At 39.3% G+C, this 17,163-nt stretch overlaps 1 protein-coding gene across 7 annotated transcripts in view; it reads left to right on the top strand.

Moving 5' to 3' along the window:
* Positions 1-17,163, top strand: part of SCUBE1 (signal peptide, CUB domain and EGF like domain containing 1) — a 298,746-nt gene that overhangs the window by 181,237 nt on the left and 100,346 nt on the right. For 5 of the 7 annotated variants that reach the window (XM_061582352.1, XM_061582354.1, XM_061582350.1 and 2 more), the window contains one exon: positions 1,079-1,168. The exons of the other annotated variants lie outside the window; for them this stretch is intronic. In XM_061582352.1, coding sequence (XP_061438336.1) covers positions 1,079-1,168 — 90 coding nt within the window. The remainder of the gene's footprint in view (positions 1-1,078; positions 1,169-17,163) is intronic. 7 annotated transcript variants of the gene reach the window in all.

Genomic DNA, 17,163 nt, shown 5'->3' with positions numbered 1-17,163 from the left:
TCTGCAATGGCGTACACGTTCCCTTTTATTTAACCCATTTTGTCTTTGTTTTCCTGACTTATCCTCTTTTTTATGTCTGCTGCATGTGAAAAGTCCCCACTTGTGTGTTATATTTTTCTTTTTAAACGCAACTCTCCATCCCATGTAAATTATTTTAATCACTTAGCCACTGCTTTCTGTATTGCTTTTTTTCCTTGTATGAGACCTTTTATTCACCTCATAATCTCTTCTTCCTCCTTGCAAATGGATCGTTTTGGTGTATTTCTAAATATTGCACAATTTAACTTCTTGTAATGCTGGATAGAGCTTTTCATATATCGGACATCAGAAACTTCCTGCAAGATGTCCTGTGCTAACTCCACCCCTGCTTTAAAGCATGCTTTTAAAATTACTAGTCTATTCTTGCAACATCTTTTTTCTAGCGTTGAATGTTTAGCTAGTTGTGTCCCATAGACAAGCAGGCAACCAGCACTGCCCAACTTAATTGGTTTTTTATTTGTGTTTGTTTTGTTTAATATTTCAAGTATTTGAAATCTGCATGCATTTTTGTTTTGTTTTTATACACTGTGTCAACATGCACAAAGCTTTCATGTATCCATGCCCATCCATCACCGGATTCTTTTAGCTCTGTTCTGTGTTCCTTACTTTTGTTGCCAGCTGTGTTGAACAGCTGGCATCTCTTTGCCTGCAACACTTAGATTGTCTTTTTTTTTTTTAAGAATGTGTTGAACTTGAAACCTTATCATTTTAATTTCTTAATTAACACCAGTCTGGGGCACCTTCTCTTTTGTGTTTGTGTTATTACTAGTGTGAGACCAGCTTAATGTGTGTTTGCTGGCTAATTACTTTTGTTTTCATCGTCATTTTCTTCTGTCCAACTCCTCCAGTCCCTCCTTCCCTCCAGCATACTTTTATTTATTTCTGGGATTTCAAATGGAGTTAACTCTCTAAATGGGGTTTTAGTGCTTTCATGCTTCTAGGCTTTGGTTACACCAGGCCAAGAAACTTTCTTCAGCAGTGGAAAATTGGGCTTTTCATTAACCAACTGCTCCATGTTTGTCCCTTACTTGTGTTTTAGAGAAGGATGAGGCTGCAATTGAGAGTTCTGAGTTCAATGCCACGTCAGTAGCTGATGTGGACAAGCGGGTGAAACGGCGGCTACTTATGGGTAACACTTTTCTTCCACTTCCTTTGATGTGCTCTCAACTTTTGTCTCTTGTGTGTATGGGGGTGGGGTGCTTTTCCAATTATTTTTGTTTTTAATTTGTTCATCTGTTTGCTGAGGCCATTTAGAATCCTGATCTTTCATCAAAAATTTTGTTTCCCATTTTAAATCTATTCTCTCTCTATCCAACCCCTCTAATACTTTAGTTTTAATGTTGAAACTCTTTGGTTCAAAGAAGAAAACTTTTGCCACTAATTTTAATTACCTGTAGCAAGTCTACTTTTCACATGTGACTTGTGTGTTTCTGTGAGTACAAGTGGCTCATATAAGCTCCATAGATTAGTGTTACCCTTTATATCTGGGTGTCAAAGTTATAAAATGCTTGATGTCATTCTTATTGCACTTTTGGTTTTAAATATTTATATCCTTGCTTGAAATAATTTTATCTCCTCAGGGTCTGAAATTGTTGAAAGTATTCCCCCCTTCCCAATTACTGATCTTTTGGGCATTTTTCTTCCAAAATTAAATGCAAAAAAGCATTATATATGTATAGCTGCAGGATTTTTGATCATTTGATATTGATCCCTGCACATAGCCAATAGTTATGAGTGGTGCACCAGGATTGTGCTTCCTTCTGGGTGAAGCTTAATCAGAAGTTTTCTTACATCTCCCTTTACCAAACTCATATGGCTGAAAACAGTGATCCATGTTAAGACGAATGTGTTGCTGGCCGTGAATTTCCTCATTCTAGAACACATAGCAGATGACAGCTTTATTACAATATAAATCCATTGTGTTGCTATTTAATGAGGTGATTGGTTAACATAACACCTTCAAGATTTGATAATTACTTATTGAATTTGTATTCTGCCCTTCAACCCAAAGGTTCCTAATTGATTACTGTTCCTGCTACTCTTTGTAAAAATAAAAAGGTTTATTCTTGTTTGTGTAACAAAAGTGTAAATTCTGTGACTTGTCTGTATAGTCTACTTCATTTCTTCCCCTAACCTGTCTTTTCAAGGTTTAACAAGATACTCACCACATTATTGCTTTCATCAAGCATGTATTTGCAACTGAATTTGCATTGTTGAATGCAGCCACAGATTTCAGAAGAGGGACAGATTTTTCCCTTTGAGTCTTACCACATCATGTTGTTGTTTTTAGTTATAATTTCTGCAGATTTTACACATTTTATTAGGAGATCAATAAAAAAAAATTGAGCATTTCATTACTTTACTTGTAGAATTGTAGAAGTTGAGGCAGGTGAGGGGGATACAATGTGTTTCAGTTTTTCCACCTTCATTCTATAAACCTCACGTGTTTTGCCAGTTCAGGGTAAAGAGGTAAAGGGAGCTCCTTTTCAATTGTTTGGCAAGGTAGTGTATACAAACTTTATGTAGAATGAGGTGGTAGAATCTGAACTGTACCAGAATCCAGTCATCTTATTCAGCATAATATGTAGATTTCCTAACTATAGGCAGGAGTGGCAGTGCCAACATCTGACACCAAGTACAGCAATCTAAATACTTATCATCTGCCTGAAAGGCAGACTTAAGTATGGAAAATATTTGATACAATAGGAGTTTCCCTTTTTCTTCTACCTGCATTTAATTAGCAGAAACATAGTCTCATTATTATTTTTTATATTCAGCCTCTTACCAAAATGATGTAATCCATGGATTCTTTATACGTTGATCTTTTATTTCAATAAAGATGAGGAATTGCTAGCAAGGCATACAGATAAAGAAATATTTGTGTCTATTCATCATGCAAGGTGGGAGTTAAGAAGCTGGCAACACGTTTGGATGGGAAGGAATGTGTAAAATGCATCATCTTCAGAGGCTAGAGTGTTCAAAGCAAGATGAACGCTGAGAGATTGTAGAGAGGCAAATGTGGGGAGGATATGAATGTTCTACATATTTGCATGGCAATCTGGCTCCTTAGCTGAACATTACAGGGGATTGCAAGCTAAGAGTTTAAACATTTTCATATCCTATTGCTGTGACAGACGTCTCACCTGCAATTAAAAGATTTTTGAGTAAAGTGTAACAAGAATCTAGGGCAGGGGGGATGACTTCCAGCCAAACCTTTCGACATACTATACCTGTAAGCCCTGCTGTCCCAAATTTTCAAGATCTGCACACTGAAAGTCTTTTCCCGATCTCTGGAATGATATTGAGAAAAGACACTGGACGCTGGATTGTATTGCTTCATTTTTCTTATTAATGTGGATGTGAAGATTTGTACATTTATTTTGGCATTAGTGTAATAAGATTATATTTATCCTGAGCAAACATAATTATCCTGAGCAAACAAGGACCTTTCCATCTAAAACTTTAGGGGTTAATGTTAAAAGAGCATTGAGTGGAAAATGACACAGTGTTCATCTCCCTCTCAGTTGTAATCTTGAATGTCTTTAAAGTCTTGTTTGTCTGAGTGGCAGTATTTTTAAATTTGGAATGGTCCCTGTTTCTTCAGCTGCTTCTCAAAATAACTGGCTTGTTAATGGACTCAGAGAGGACCTTATGCCTCTCCAAGCTGTCCATGTGATTCCAGGCAAGTCCTGCTCAAAGTTTGAGAATCATTTTGTTCCTGAGGTAAAAATGACTTCACTGCTCTGGATTTATTCTAGTTCTTTTCCATTTGTAATAATATTTCATTTATTCATTTTTACCCTTCCTCCAAAGTGGGCATAGGCCCCTGCCCCACACTGACTCACCACCAATTGCTCACTTTCTCTCCCACACACACTGAATGTGTGGGAGAGGAATCACATCGACTAGCCCTGATGTCCTGATGTCTGTTCATTCAGTGGAAGTTTAAAATAAGTTCTACATACCTATAGTTTTATACACACACACGGTCTCCATACAGGAACCCTGATGATGATGTATAGTGGCAGAGATTGGAGGCAGGAAAATTGTGCCCTCTCTAGAAACTGATACTTGAAACTACTGATTTACATTGCTTCACGGAAAGGCTAGCTGAGGGAAGAACTACATGTTGCATGTAGTTCTGTGATTATCCATGATTACTCATGTATTTGTCAGTCTTGGAGAGAGATTAAGGAGAGAGCCAAAGAACTGGGCAAGTTTAGCCTTTGGAAGAGAAGACTGAAGGGAGATAGGATACAGTTCTTCAAGCACTTGAAAGGTTGTCACACAAAGGAGGGCCAGGATCTCTTCTTGATCATCCTAGAGTGCAGGACACAGAACAATGGGCTCAAGTTACAGGAAGCCAGAACATCAGGAAAAACCTCTTGTTAGAGCCGTATGACCATGGAATCAATTATCTATGGAGGTGGTGGGCTGCCCAACACTGGAGGTATTCAAGAGGCAGCTGGACAGCCACCCAGTCAAATGTGCTTTAAGTTGGATTCATGCATTGAACAGGGGGTTGGACTCGATGGCCTTATAGGCCCCTTCCAACTCTACTATTCTATTCTTAATCATGAGACCCAGTTGGGGTGACATGCTAAGCCTAACCTTGGTTTATTTCAGCACAGCAGTAAAAAGGACAGGAAGAGCAAAGCAGCTGCAAGCTCCTCTGTGGAACCCCACATATTCTTGTAGTCTTACTAAGCCATAGTTTGGCTTACTGTGTTGTGTAAAGTGGCTTACACACTACAAATAAAGAAACACACACAAAAGGAAAACAAGCACACATACACTCTTGAATTCAGTTGATGTCTACATTATATGAATTCATCATTAAATGCATAAAAGAGGACCATGAGCGGCCTTCTTGCCATCTCAGCTAAATATACAAAAGAATCTTAGCCATTTAAATAAATGTTTGTTATTTGGCCAACCAGTGCTTCAGTGTAGGATGCTTTTTCGCAGCACTGTTTCTTTCTTTCTTTCTTTCTTTATTGTAGCAGATAGGTAATTCTTGTAGAAGATTACTCTTCTTCAGGAGATGAGGCCAAGGACTCTGAAGCAGAAGGGGAAGGGCACGCAGGGCCATCTTCAGAGGCGCTTCTACCAGATGAGTTTGTGGTGCCACCACCCCTGAGAATACAGCATTTGCTGTCCTCTGACTCTATTGCAGAGGCCCTAGTAAGACTCCCCTGCTTCATCAGAGTAGAAGACTCTTTAATTAAAGGACCATTTAATTGAAAAGATGCTTTCCATTGAAGTGGGGCTAAAATTAGGGTTGCAGCAACAGCAGCTGCTGCTGCTATATGGGTTCAGTCTCAGTTTGATGGTTGCTGAAACATCAGAGCTCTGCTCATTTGTAGCATAGCCTGAGCCCTGCTGTGGACTTGCTTGACATCTAGCCTGAGCCTTTCCAGGCCTCATGTTGCCTGAGATCAGTGCTAATCTCACAATAGTTTCAAACCATTTCACAGTTGCTGGGTTTTATATGTTATGCTAAGCTATAGTCAAAAAAAGCCAAGGTTTGGAAATCAACAACAAGCCATGACTTATGACTGTGGTGTCTTTATAGTTAACAAACCATAGTTAAGCCACTAGGCAGCATTTGAATGATCAAATATACCATAGTTTAGCCAACTGTGGTTTAACATTACATTGAACCAGGCCATTGTCTGAAACAAATGCTACTATCCAAACATTTTTCACCATCTACTAATACAAATAGTGGATTCAGTGGTACAGAATGTTCAATCATTCACTGGTCTATAGAACCTTCTTCCCAAACTATATAATCTTTGGACACATTTGCCATATGTGAATCAAGTCACCATTAAGATTTGAAACATCATCAGCGTTTATCACATTTGTTATTCATTTTGTTAAGACATGCAGGAGACAAATACCAATTATATAAGGAATATTTATTAGCCAAATATTTTTTAAATAGACACGGCAGATGTCTTTAACAGTGCAATCCTATGAATGTTTAATTAAAAACCTCACTGTGTTCAACGGCATTTGCTCTCTTGTAAATGTGTATAGGATTGCAACCTTAAACAACCTAAATAAAACTTAAAATGATAAATAAAGGTAAGAAACAGATTCCAAGGCTTAACTCCTTTTTCAGTGTATAACAGTATAACGTCTACTGCACATGGATTGAAAATGAAAACTGCTGCAGATTTTGAATATATTCCAGAACAGGACAAGGCAACAGTATTTAAAGGGACTTGAACATAGGTCTGTTCTATCCGGAGCCCCATTAATCCATTAAAATGAATGATACAATCAACTCACATAATAATATTGAATAATGTTGGGGAAATTTTAGCCACCTTTAAAGTAGAGGTTTGCAATAGTTGCAGATGCAACTACTGAAGTAATTGTAATTGGGGTTGGGGAAATAGCCTAAAGAAACCTTAACAGTTCTTCTTACCGTCTTTTTAGAAGGCTTTTATTTTAGGGACATATTTAGGTGAATACAGACGACCAATTTACAAAGTGTTAAATGTGCAGGCTTGCCACCTAAAAAAAAAAGTGTGCAAGAGTGAATCAATACAGATAATCATGGCTGGCTTTGTAGTATTTTGTTGTTGCCATTGCTAGCCATGGAGTTAAGACCTATCCTTCCTTGTATTGCTGCACTGTTTTATCACTGCTTCCTGGTTCTCTGTTTAGGGGAGTAGATGGTAAATATGTTCTCACAGCCTTCTAGGATTATTCATACTGAGGGTCGTGTTGTTTCAAAGAGGTCAAGAAAACATTTCCCCCATCTTTGGATTTGTTATTTTTCTCTTAAAAAGATCAAATTGCTTTTAAGCCCGTGAAGTCCTCTGTGCGGTGCTTTTAAACCTGTAAAGCAATCTATTACTAGTAATTCCACACTTTAAAATCCCCCCTCCCCGCTTATGACACAGCTTACACAGCAACGTAACTTCAGGGATACGACTACAGACTCTTGCTTTGAAAACAAGATTGAAGGTGCAATTTAATAGTAATCTGCCTATTAGAGGTTAAATTTAGAAGATATTCTTATTATAGGCTGGAGCGAAATTCCTTTAGACTTTTCTTTCCTGTTCCTTTCAGTTTCAACACAGTGTAATTCAAGCAATTAAGAGCCTGCAAATGAAATGGGTAGGCATTTTAAGTATTAAAAGGTTTTTCTATACAGCAAAAAGCTCAGAAAGCAGGAAATATTTAAATGTTCCAAGCTATATTTTTATTTATTTATTATTTTATTTATATCCTGCCCTTCCTCCCAGCAGGAGCCCAGAGCAGCAAACAAAAGCACTAAAAACACTTTAAAACATCATAAAAACAGAGTTAAAATACATTAAAACAAAACATCTTTAAAAACATTTTTTTAAAAAGGTTTCAAGACATCTTTTTTTAAAAAAAGGTTAAGAACATGTTGTTTTAAAAAGAAAGGTTTGAAAACATATTAAAAAGCAATTTCAACACAGACACGGACTGGTATAGGTCTCATCTTAAAAGGCTTGTTGAAAGAGGAAGGTCTTTCAATAGGTGCTGAAAAGATAACACAGATGGTGCCTGTCTAATATTTAAGTGGAGGGAGTTCCACAGGGTAGGTGCTGCCACACTAAAGGTCCGTTTCCTATGTTGTACAGAACAGACCTCCTGATAAGATGGTATCTGCAGGAGGTCCTCACCAAGTATATGAACACTTGGAATAAAAACCTGAAGGTTTAAACTTAAAAATTGAAAATGATGAGACTCTAGTGTCCTCACACAATTGCCATGGTCACACTTAACACTAACTTAAAAATCCTGGTGTAATAAACGAGAATATACATGAATGGGGTGCAAGCTCCTTTCTGCCCACTTTGCTCCTTTCTTTGTGTAAGTGGCAAAACAAGCCAGAATGCAGCACATAACCAAAAGCTATGGTTAATGGCTTCCAAATAAGCCAGGATATGAAGCCATGGTTTAAGCCATTAACCATTGTTTCTGGGTTCACACATACCATGTGCTGAATCATGTCTTGTTTTGCCACTCCCGTGAAGAAAGGAGGCTGCCTGAGTGCATGCTGCTTTGAATTAGCTTTATGTGCCAATATAGCAGTTTCTAATTCAAACAACTAACTTGCCAATGTGGAGAAACCTTTAACACATTAGAATGTATGACAGGGAAAAACTATCACACCATATCATTAATGTAGACAATCAGGCAAAACCATGGTAGAAAATCTTATCACTTGGTTAGATAGTCATCTGTGATACACATTCTTGCAAGCAATTTCTAATAATATATGCATTTTTGCAAACACTGCTTAGTTAGAGAACTGCATCACAAAATTCGGCTTTTGAAGGAAGCCTATGTTCAGTTCCCAAGTTGTTTTGGAAAGTGCAAATTTGATAAATTCAGCTTTAAATGCAAACTGAATCAAATTTCTCCCCTATCCCTAGTCAGAAGTAAGCACCACTGAATTCCATGGGGATTGCTCCCTAATATGATTGCAGCCTGAATTGGTTAGTCTTTATGGTGCCATACAGGACTGTTGAAAAGCCCCCCCCCCCAAAAAAAATTTCCAGACCTGTGGGACACGATTATTCCCTTGCCTCAACTTATTCACTTCTGTGTCTTCTTTCCAGAATGTGGAATAAGATGGAGGGATATTAGTGGATTTGGACCTAGGAGATCATGGTTAAAATCACCATGTTGCCATGTGATATTGGACCAGTATTGTCTCTCAGCCTAACCTACCTCATGGTGTTGTTGCGAGGATAACATGGGCAAAAGGAGACCCTTGAATGCTACCTTGAGATCCTTGGAGGAAATGTGGAGGGGATATAAACACAATACTGATAATTAAGAATGATAATAATAAGAAAAGTCTATCTCCAGCCTGCCTGTCCCTGATTTTGAATTGGGAAAGAGGTGGGGGTGGGTGGGAGAAGAGGATCAGGCTTGGAATTATGAAAAAAAAACCCTAAACACCAAAGAAAAAAGTATCTGGGGCACAACTTGGGACACAAGAATATTCAGGCCAATAAACACTGGACTTTACATGTAGGTCTTCAGTGTGGCTGAATTCTAGATCAGGCTGGCCTAGGTGGGATGTGCAGGCAGGGTGCAATCCATGGTCCTGTACTAAATATAGTTTCTGCACACTAACAAATTTATTATGGCATAAGCTGTCTTGGGCTCGAGTCTGCTTCACCAGATGCATCATTCTTGGTAATCCATGAAAGCTTATGCAATAATACGTTGTTAGCCTTTAACATGCGACTGGACTATTAATTTCATTTCTGCTGTAAACCATGGCTTGTTGGCTACTGCTTTGATTGAAATTGTACCAGAGTAATGTACCCAATGCCATACAATGAGTATGTAGCAGAAAGGAGGAATTTTAAATTATGCTCCAGATCTTATGGGAGGCTGTTTTCCCCCCCTTAAAGTGTAAAGTGCCAGTTGGCTTACTGAGAAGGAAAATGTGGAGGCAATATTCTACCCAATCAAAGCATGACACAACCTAAGGAGTAGGGGGATACATGATTAAGAATTATGAGCCTCAGAAATAAATGGCATGAGCATGCACAGAGTGCACCTTTCTCCCCAATGAAGAACCTTTGTTTGTATTGAATAAGATGATTCCACAGCAGCCTGAAATATAAACTCTTCATTGCCTGTCAGCCACATGATACATGGAATCACTGCTATCTTTTACCATATGCCAAGAAAAGAAATAGAAATAGAAGCAAATGGCTCTAGCACCATCAGATAGTAATCACTGTAATGTTAAGGGAATCCAGTAGATGTTTCATGTGCTTCACTAGAGACTAGAGCAGTTTCAGTTCAGGTTTTACAAAAACAACTCGGAAGCATAGGCCATGAGGCAGTTAAAGAGATTTCTTGTGGGCTGCTCTCATGCCTAATGTGTGTTCCAGTTTGTTCTAAATAAAATGGGTGTCCTTTGTGTAAAGAGTACATCTTACAATCACCACATAGTATTGTTCTCTACTGAGTCTCCCCACATCAAAACTGGCAACAGCACTCAGCACACAGCACACTTACACAATAAATAATCTCAGGTCAAATCAAGCTGTAAGAAGACACACAGCCCTCCTCAGATTATATTCTTGTTTCAGAGCTTTAGCTTTAAACTGCCGTGCCCATGATGCACCTGTATCAACAAGTTGCCAAGTTAATAGCGTCCATTGCTGACCAAAAAGAAATACATATCCCAGCATACCTTTGAATAAAACCACTTTCCCGTTCACAATTATCCTTGTTTACTTCTGTTTTTAATGAGGGTGAACTTCTGCAGAATTTGCAAACACATTAAAAAAAAAAATAATTTGAAGCTGCCCTCCCCCCACAATTCACATCCATTAGAAAAATGGTATAAGTGAAAAACACTTATTTTACAAAGAAGAGACTCGCACTGTGTCCAGTGGTGCTCACTCACACAAACAGGCAAGTCAGTGAAATAAGAATAAGCAAACAGCAAGGCTGTTCAGATAACCAAAGCTTCCAGAAATGTGCTCTGCGGCTGTGGTCTTCAAGGAAACAGCTCTGAGCATGCTCAGAACAGCTATATGATTCTGATAGGGCTGCAAGACCTTCAGTCCTCCTTAGTCCATGTCTTCTTTCTGGATTGCCCTCATGACAATAGGAGGGAGTGGGAATCTGCGGAACAGGGGCTGAAAAGCCAGTGGTCCTACTAATAGTCAAATTTCACATGGTTTTTTTGCCCAGAAACTCAGGGGAGGGGCTTCTTTGCGTGTGGGACAGAAAAGTCGGACAGAGACATTCTCTGTGGGAGGGCTGTGCCCTGGTAGCCCTAGTGCAAGAACTCCTGCTGAATGCATACAACATGGTGCTACATGAGTGTTGAGAGCTAGAAATGTGTGAGAAATATTCAAAAAATAATAGTATTGGAGTTCCAGTTAGGCAAGAATTAAAGGCTCAAGGAAGATGTTACTTTTGAGGAGGGATTTGAAGAAAAATAGAGAGAAGCAAAAAATACATAGAAGTTCTTGGATGAAGTCCTAGCCATCTCTCTCTCTCTCTCTCTCTCTCTCCTTCTCTCTCCTTCCCTACTTGTCTTTTGAATTTAATGATGATGGGGGGTGGGGGAAAACTCAAGTATCTTGAAGCCTATGCTCATGCTTTAACCATTATAAATTAACAGCATTCTATGATATATGTGAATTTTCTTCCAAATTAAATAGGACCTCACTGTTAAAAGTTAAAATGTGTTGCTTGAGCATAGCATGTAATTTGCCCACAAATATTGATGGTGCCAGATCAAGAATGATAAAACAAGAAATCTTGGCAGCTTTGTTGCAGCATGAACGACTTTTACCCAGTTTTCCTGGACGCTTAGTGGTTTTGTTCCATTATTGGTTCATATATAGGTCCAAGCTGCCAAAGCAAGCAATCAAAAGGCTGTTTTTCACTGGTTTCTGATCAAAACCATAAAATCACCTCAAATTCTCATGGCTGTGGGATCAAAACCACAGAAGATGGATCCATATTCAGAACACTCAGCATTTTCAGGCCAAGTAAGAATTGGAATATATTTCAGTTGTCTACTTCTGCAAAACTGAGATCTAACTATAGGTTAGCATTTTTGCAGTCCTGGGAATTTCCATAAAGTAAGAACGTAAGAGTGCAGCTGGTCAGGTCAAAGGCCCATATAGTCCAGCGTCCTGTTCTCACAGTGGTCAACCAGATGCCTGTGGGAAGCCCACAAGCTGCACCTGAGCATAACAGCATTATTCCCATTTCTGATTCCTAGCAACTGGTATTCAGAAGCATGCTGCTTCCAACTGTGAAGGCAGAGCAGAGCCATCATGGCTAGTATCCATTGATAGCGTTACCCTCCATGAATTTGGCTAATCCTCTTTTAAAGCCATCCAAGCTTGTGGCCATCACTGCCTCTTGTGAGAGTGAATTCCACAGTTTAATTAGACACTGTATGAAGAAGTACTTTCTGTTGCCTGCCTTGAATGTTCTGACATACAGCTTCATTTAATGGCTCCAGGTTCTAGTATTATGAGAGAGGGAAAACTTCTCCCTATCCACTTTCCCCATACTATGCATAATCTTATACATCTCTATTGTGTTCTACCCTTCTCAGCTTTTTTATAAAGTAAAAAGCTTCAAATGTTATAACCTTTCCTGAGGGGAGTTGTTGTAGTCCCATGCTCATTTTGGTTGCCTGTTTCTGAACCTTTCCCAACTGTATAATATCCTTTTTGAGGTGCAGTGACCACAATTCCAAATGTTGTCACACCATAGATTTGTATAGCAGCATATTAGCAGTTTTATTTTCTTTCCATTTCCTAGTTATTCCGAACGTAATGTCCCTGTTTTAAAGCTGCCATGCACTGAGTTACTGTCATTGAACTATCACTGCCAGTTCAGATCTCATTGGTACATATGTGAAATTAGGATTCCCCCCTCCCCCAGGGTGCATCACTCTACACTTGCTTTCATTGAATCACATTTGCCATTTTACAGCCCATTCACTCAGTTTGAAGGGATACTTCTGGAGCTCTTCACAGTCCCTTTTTATTTTAACCCCCTTGAACAATTTCGTATCGTCAGTCAGCAAACTTGGCAACCAACTTGCCCCTCACACTAGTTCGAGGGTGGCCAACATGGTGCCTTCTAGATTTTTTTTTATTGCAACTCCCATCTGCCCCAGCCAGCATGGCCAACAGTCAGGAGTTACAAGAGTTGTAGTCCAACAACATCTGGAGGGTACCACGTTGGTCACCCCTGCTCTATACCTATATATATAAAACGAACAAGTTTAAAAGCACAGGTTCCAAAACTGTTCCTTGTGGGATTCCACTTTCTATATCCCTCCATTGTTTTCCCAGAAGAAACATTCAGCTAACAGGCCTGTAGTTTTCCATATACCTGAGGATCCCTTTTAAAAAATTGGTGTCGTAGTGGCCACTCTCCAGTAAGCCAACTTTTTAACTAGTGCTGCCTTCTTTTAAACATTTCCAATGCTCTAATATAATTATTACAGAGAAGGCAGCAGTACTGAGAAACAAAACAAGCAAAAAGCTCTTCATATTACATCATTATTACAATTCATGGCATGTCACTTAAAAGGGTTTCACAGTTAATCAACTGCAGCTAATGTGAGGTCAGCTACCTTTTTGGAGGCAAATTTGTTCATCTTTAATGATTTTTAGGACCTGTATGCTATAGTTAAAAGTGGATCAGTGATCTCTTTTTGGAACTCCAAAGCACCAAACATGAGTAAATGATTGGCAAAGATTTTCTGTTGCCCCTGAGCTATACACACATTTACGCTTAAAACTGAAATGCTCTGTTAGGCACAATTCAATCCTGAGCACTATCAAATATTTTCTTGGGGTGGTACACCTTAGCTTAATCAGGTATCGCTTAAACAAATGCATACCTTTATTTAAAGAGATGTAGTGAACTTAGGAGCAGTAGCTGGGAGGTGCAGGTGAGGTTGTGTTGCCCACTTGCTTTCCCAGCACTGTGCATCACTGTTAATAATCTGTTTTTAGCTTTTAATTTGACTCCTGATAGAATGCTTAAACCAGCCTTTCCCAACTAGTGGGCCACCAAATATTGTTGGACCACAATTCCCATCTTTCCTGACCATTGGCAATGCTGGCTGAGGCTGATGGGAGTTGTGGTCCAACAACATCTGGAGGCCACTAGTTGGGAAAGGCTGGCTTAAATAATTATTGGGATGATTGTTTTTTATCATTTATAAAGTGACTAAAATTTACTAGGTGCTCTAAGCAGATTTAAAAAGTCCCTTCCAGCAGACTTACAGTGTAAAATACACAATACAAAAGGAATAAGGGATGGGAAGGGAAGAAGAAAACATACAATCTCTGACACCATTCTTCAAATTTTATAGTTGCTCAGATGAAAACCCCATATGTGATATCCTTAAGGTCTCTACTTTTTCCTTATGTATAGCTTCATGAACATGTCATTGTAAGTTTCAGTGCAATGCATATATGTTCCTTTTAAAGATTGTTATACAATATTAATAGTAATATTTTGATATAGGATAGATGGATACCAAAGGTTTGCAATCTGTGTAATGGACCACACTTACACATTATCTTCAATTTAGCAATTTTTAAAGAGCCAGTATCTCTTTTCCTTTATAATAGAAAACTGGAGTAACAGACAAAACTTGGTACCAGTTTGCTGTTGTTCACATGGCTAATTTCTGTATCTTTGGGGGACATGCAGTGGTTCCAGGCAAGAAGCGTATTTTGCTACACAACACCATCTGGTGGATGATCACTGTCTTATAAGGATTATAAGGCTGGACCCAACTGCTACTAATGACATCACAGGTACAGGTACAGGATTTAGCCTATGTGGCCAGGTTGCAGAGCTCGGAAAAGTTACTTTTTTGAACTACAACTCCTATCAGCCCCAGCCAGCTTGGCCACTGGATTGGGCTGATGGGAGTTGTAGTTCAAAAAAGTAACTTTTCCAAGCTCTGCCAGGTTGTTACTTATAAAACCCATAAAGAAATGAAGCATTGAAGTGTGGAACATCTCTGCCTCTCATAATTTTTGATCATTTTATTTTTCATACAAGTGAAACAGTGAGCAAAGCTTTACCATACCTTGATTAAAAATGAGGTGAGACCACTAAGCACCACTTGAAAACTCTGGACTGCTGTGTGGACATCCCCATTACACATAAGTGCAAACCTTGTTGATACCTCTCAATACAAAATGCATAGTATTTCAAACTGAGAGAGGAAGTAGTATTTATATTCTGCTGTTACCGTAAAGTCTCCTCAAAGTGGTTTACAGAATAACCAAACTAGTATAGATATCTTTTAAAACCATGTTGTAAACCATCATAAAAAGAATTTAAAATATCAAACATATATGAAATACATTAAGCAGCATTAAAAACATCCCAATCCAGACCATTAGTGATAAAAAACAGCAATTACACTTATAAAACCCCAGACTAGCATCAGCAATTAAAATAGATTGAGATAAAAAGGGTTGTAAGGGCTATATAAAAGTGGCTAAAGAGGGAGGCAAAAGGACACCCTGTGGAAAGGAGTTCTACAAAGTAGCTGCAAGGTTATTTTTTCTTGTTTCGTATCTAGATCCCAAATTAAAACATGGATTTCAAATGCTTCTCAAGGTGTGGAAGTCTTTGGATTACGAACAGGTTGAAGCAGGCCTTCAGAAACATATAACCCTGGAACCTGAGTGCAGCCCACCAGCCATATATTGCCATTTGCAAGGTGTTTGGTAACCCTTGCTTTTTAGAGTCTTGCCCAAGCAGGAAAATCAGGGGAGGTATCAAGCTCCAAGTGGGACTTGGTGTCATCATGTCTGGGTGGTGGGCTGCATTTGGCTTCCTGGCTCACCTTAGAATGTTGTTTCCCACACTTCTTTTTTTTCCCCCAGGTCCTCCCTCCCCCAGTTTTATTCCGTGTCACATGCTGTTCCTTTTCGTGTCAAAGATTTTATTGTTCCATGTACATGTTAAAATTGTGGACAGGATCTCTGCCTTTACCCCATTTTATTGGCATTTATTAAAGGCACACATTTCTCTGCTTGAACATATGAGGAACATTTTGTGAAAGTATTAAAATAAGAGGAGCTCTCTTGATCCTCTTGTCTTTTTTTCTTAATCAAAATTACTTCAACTCATTGACTGACCCTTACCCTACAGCTGGATACAACCATATATTCTGCACTAGGGGATCAGAGGAATATTTGCTCTGTCTACTCATTTTCACTAGATGTCACCCAGCAAGTTATTATATCACTGCTTAAGTAATGTTTGTCTAATACTGCTGAACTGTCATAAAGGGCTTTTCTTAAGCCATAGTTAATCTATGAGTGTAAGATATGAATATTTCCAGTGCTTTTTCATGTTTTTTAAATGTAGCTATTTGACATTACTAATCATCCTGTAATTTTAAATTGCTGGTACTCCCAATAAATTGCTTTAGGCAGAAACAATTTTTTTATTCTCTGTTTTATTAGAATTAATTCAAGATTAAGTTTGCAATCTATTATTGCATGTTCTCATCTTTCAGTGTCATACCTACTCATGGAACAAGTTGGTGTCCAGTAGTGTAGTGGCAAACCCAGAAGTGCAAGGTCCCTTCATGATAATCATGCCATGCCCCCTCACAGCCATGCCCCCTCGCTTGCTTGCTCTCCATCATTACCTCCACATTCCTCAATCCTTCCCTAGAAGCCAATCAGCATGGAAGGGGAGTGTGTTAGCTACTGAGAAGAATTTTCTCAGTGACTCCCATACCTCTTTTCACTCTGTTTGGCTTCAATCAGTGGGAAAGGAAAATGAAAAATGAAATGGAAATGGCCTGCCTTCAAGTTGATCCCAACTTATGGCTACCCTGTGAATAGGGTTTTCATGGTAAGCGGGATTCAGAGGGGGGTTACCACTGCCTCCCTCTGAGGCTAGTCCTCCCCAGCTGGCTAGGGCCTGCTCAGCTTGCCACAGCTGCACAAGCCAGCCCCTTCCTTGTCCGCAACTGCCAGCTGGGGGGCAACTGGGCTCCTTGGGACTATGCAGCTTGCCCACGGCTGCACAGGTGGCAGGGCACGTAACCCTTGAGCCACTCACTGTGTGGGTGATCTTTAGCTGGCCCTTGACACCCAGGAGACATGAGCGGGGATTTGAACTCACAGACTCTGGACTCCCAACCAGGCTGTCCTGCCCACTTTGCTATACCAGCTGTGTAAGGACAAGGAAGCACGTTAGAAGGTTCTTCTCAGTGGCTAACACACTCCCCTTTCATGCTGATTGGCTTGTAGGATGCTGGAGACATAGGGACCCTGCTGGGACCCTGCTCCCAAAAAAGTAAGGGATCTAAGACCCCCCGAGACCCTGGATGACTACACCCCTGTTGGTGCCTATATTCCAGTCACATCCCAAGGCTTTGATGCATGCACACAATGTTACACCAAAACAAATGGTCTCCATTTTCTTTTAAAATTGGTGAATATTCTACATGTCCATCCTAGTTCTGTACTTTGTACACTTTTGAGCCCTTGCATGTGAAGCTGCTGAATCAGAGTTAGCTTATATTCATGTCAATAAAAGTATACTTAGGATTACAAAGTTCATGAC

The sequence above is a fragment of the Rhineura floridana genome, chromosome 8 (genome assembly GCF_030035675.1).
Source record: "Rhineura floridana isolate rRhiFlo1 chromosome 8, rRhiFlo1.hap2, whole genome shotgun sequence".
Classification (NCBI taxonomy): Eukaryota; Metazoa; Chordata; class Lepidosauria; order Squamata; family Rhineuridae; genus Rhineura; species Rhineura floridana.
This window is presented reverse-complemented; position numbering and strand designations above follow the sequence as displayed.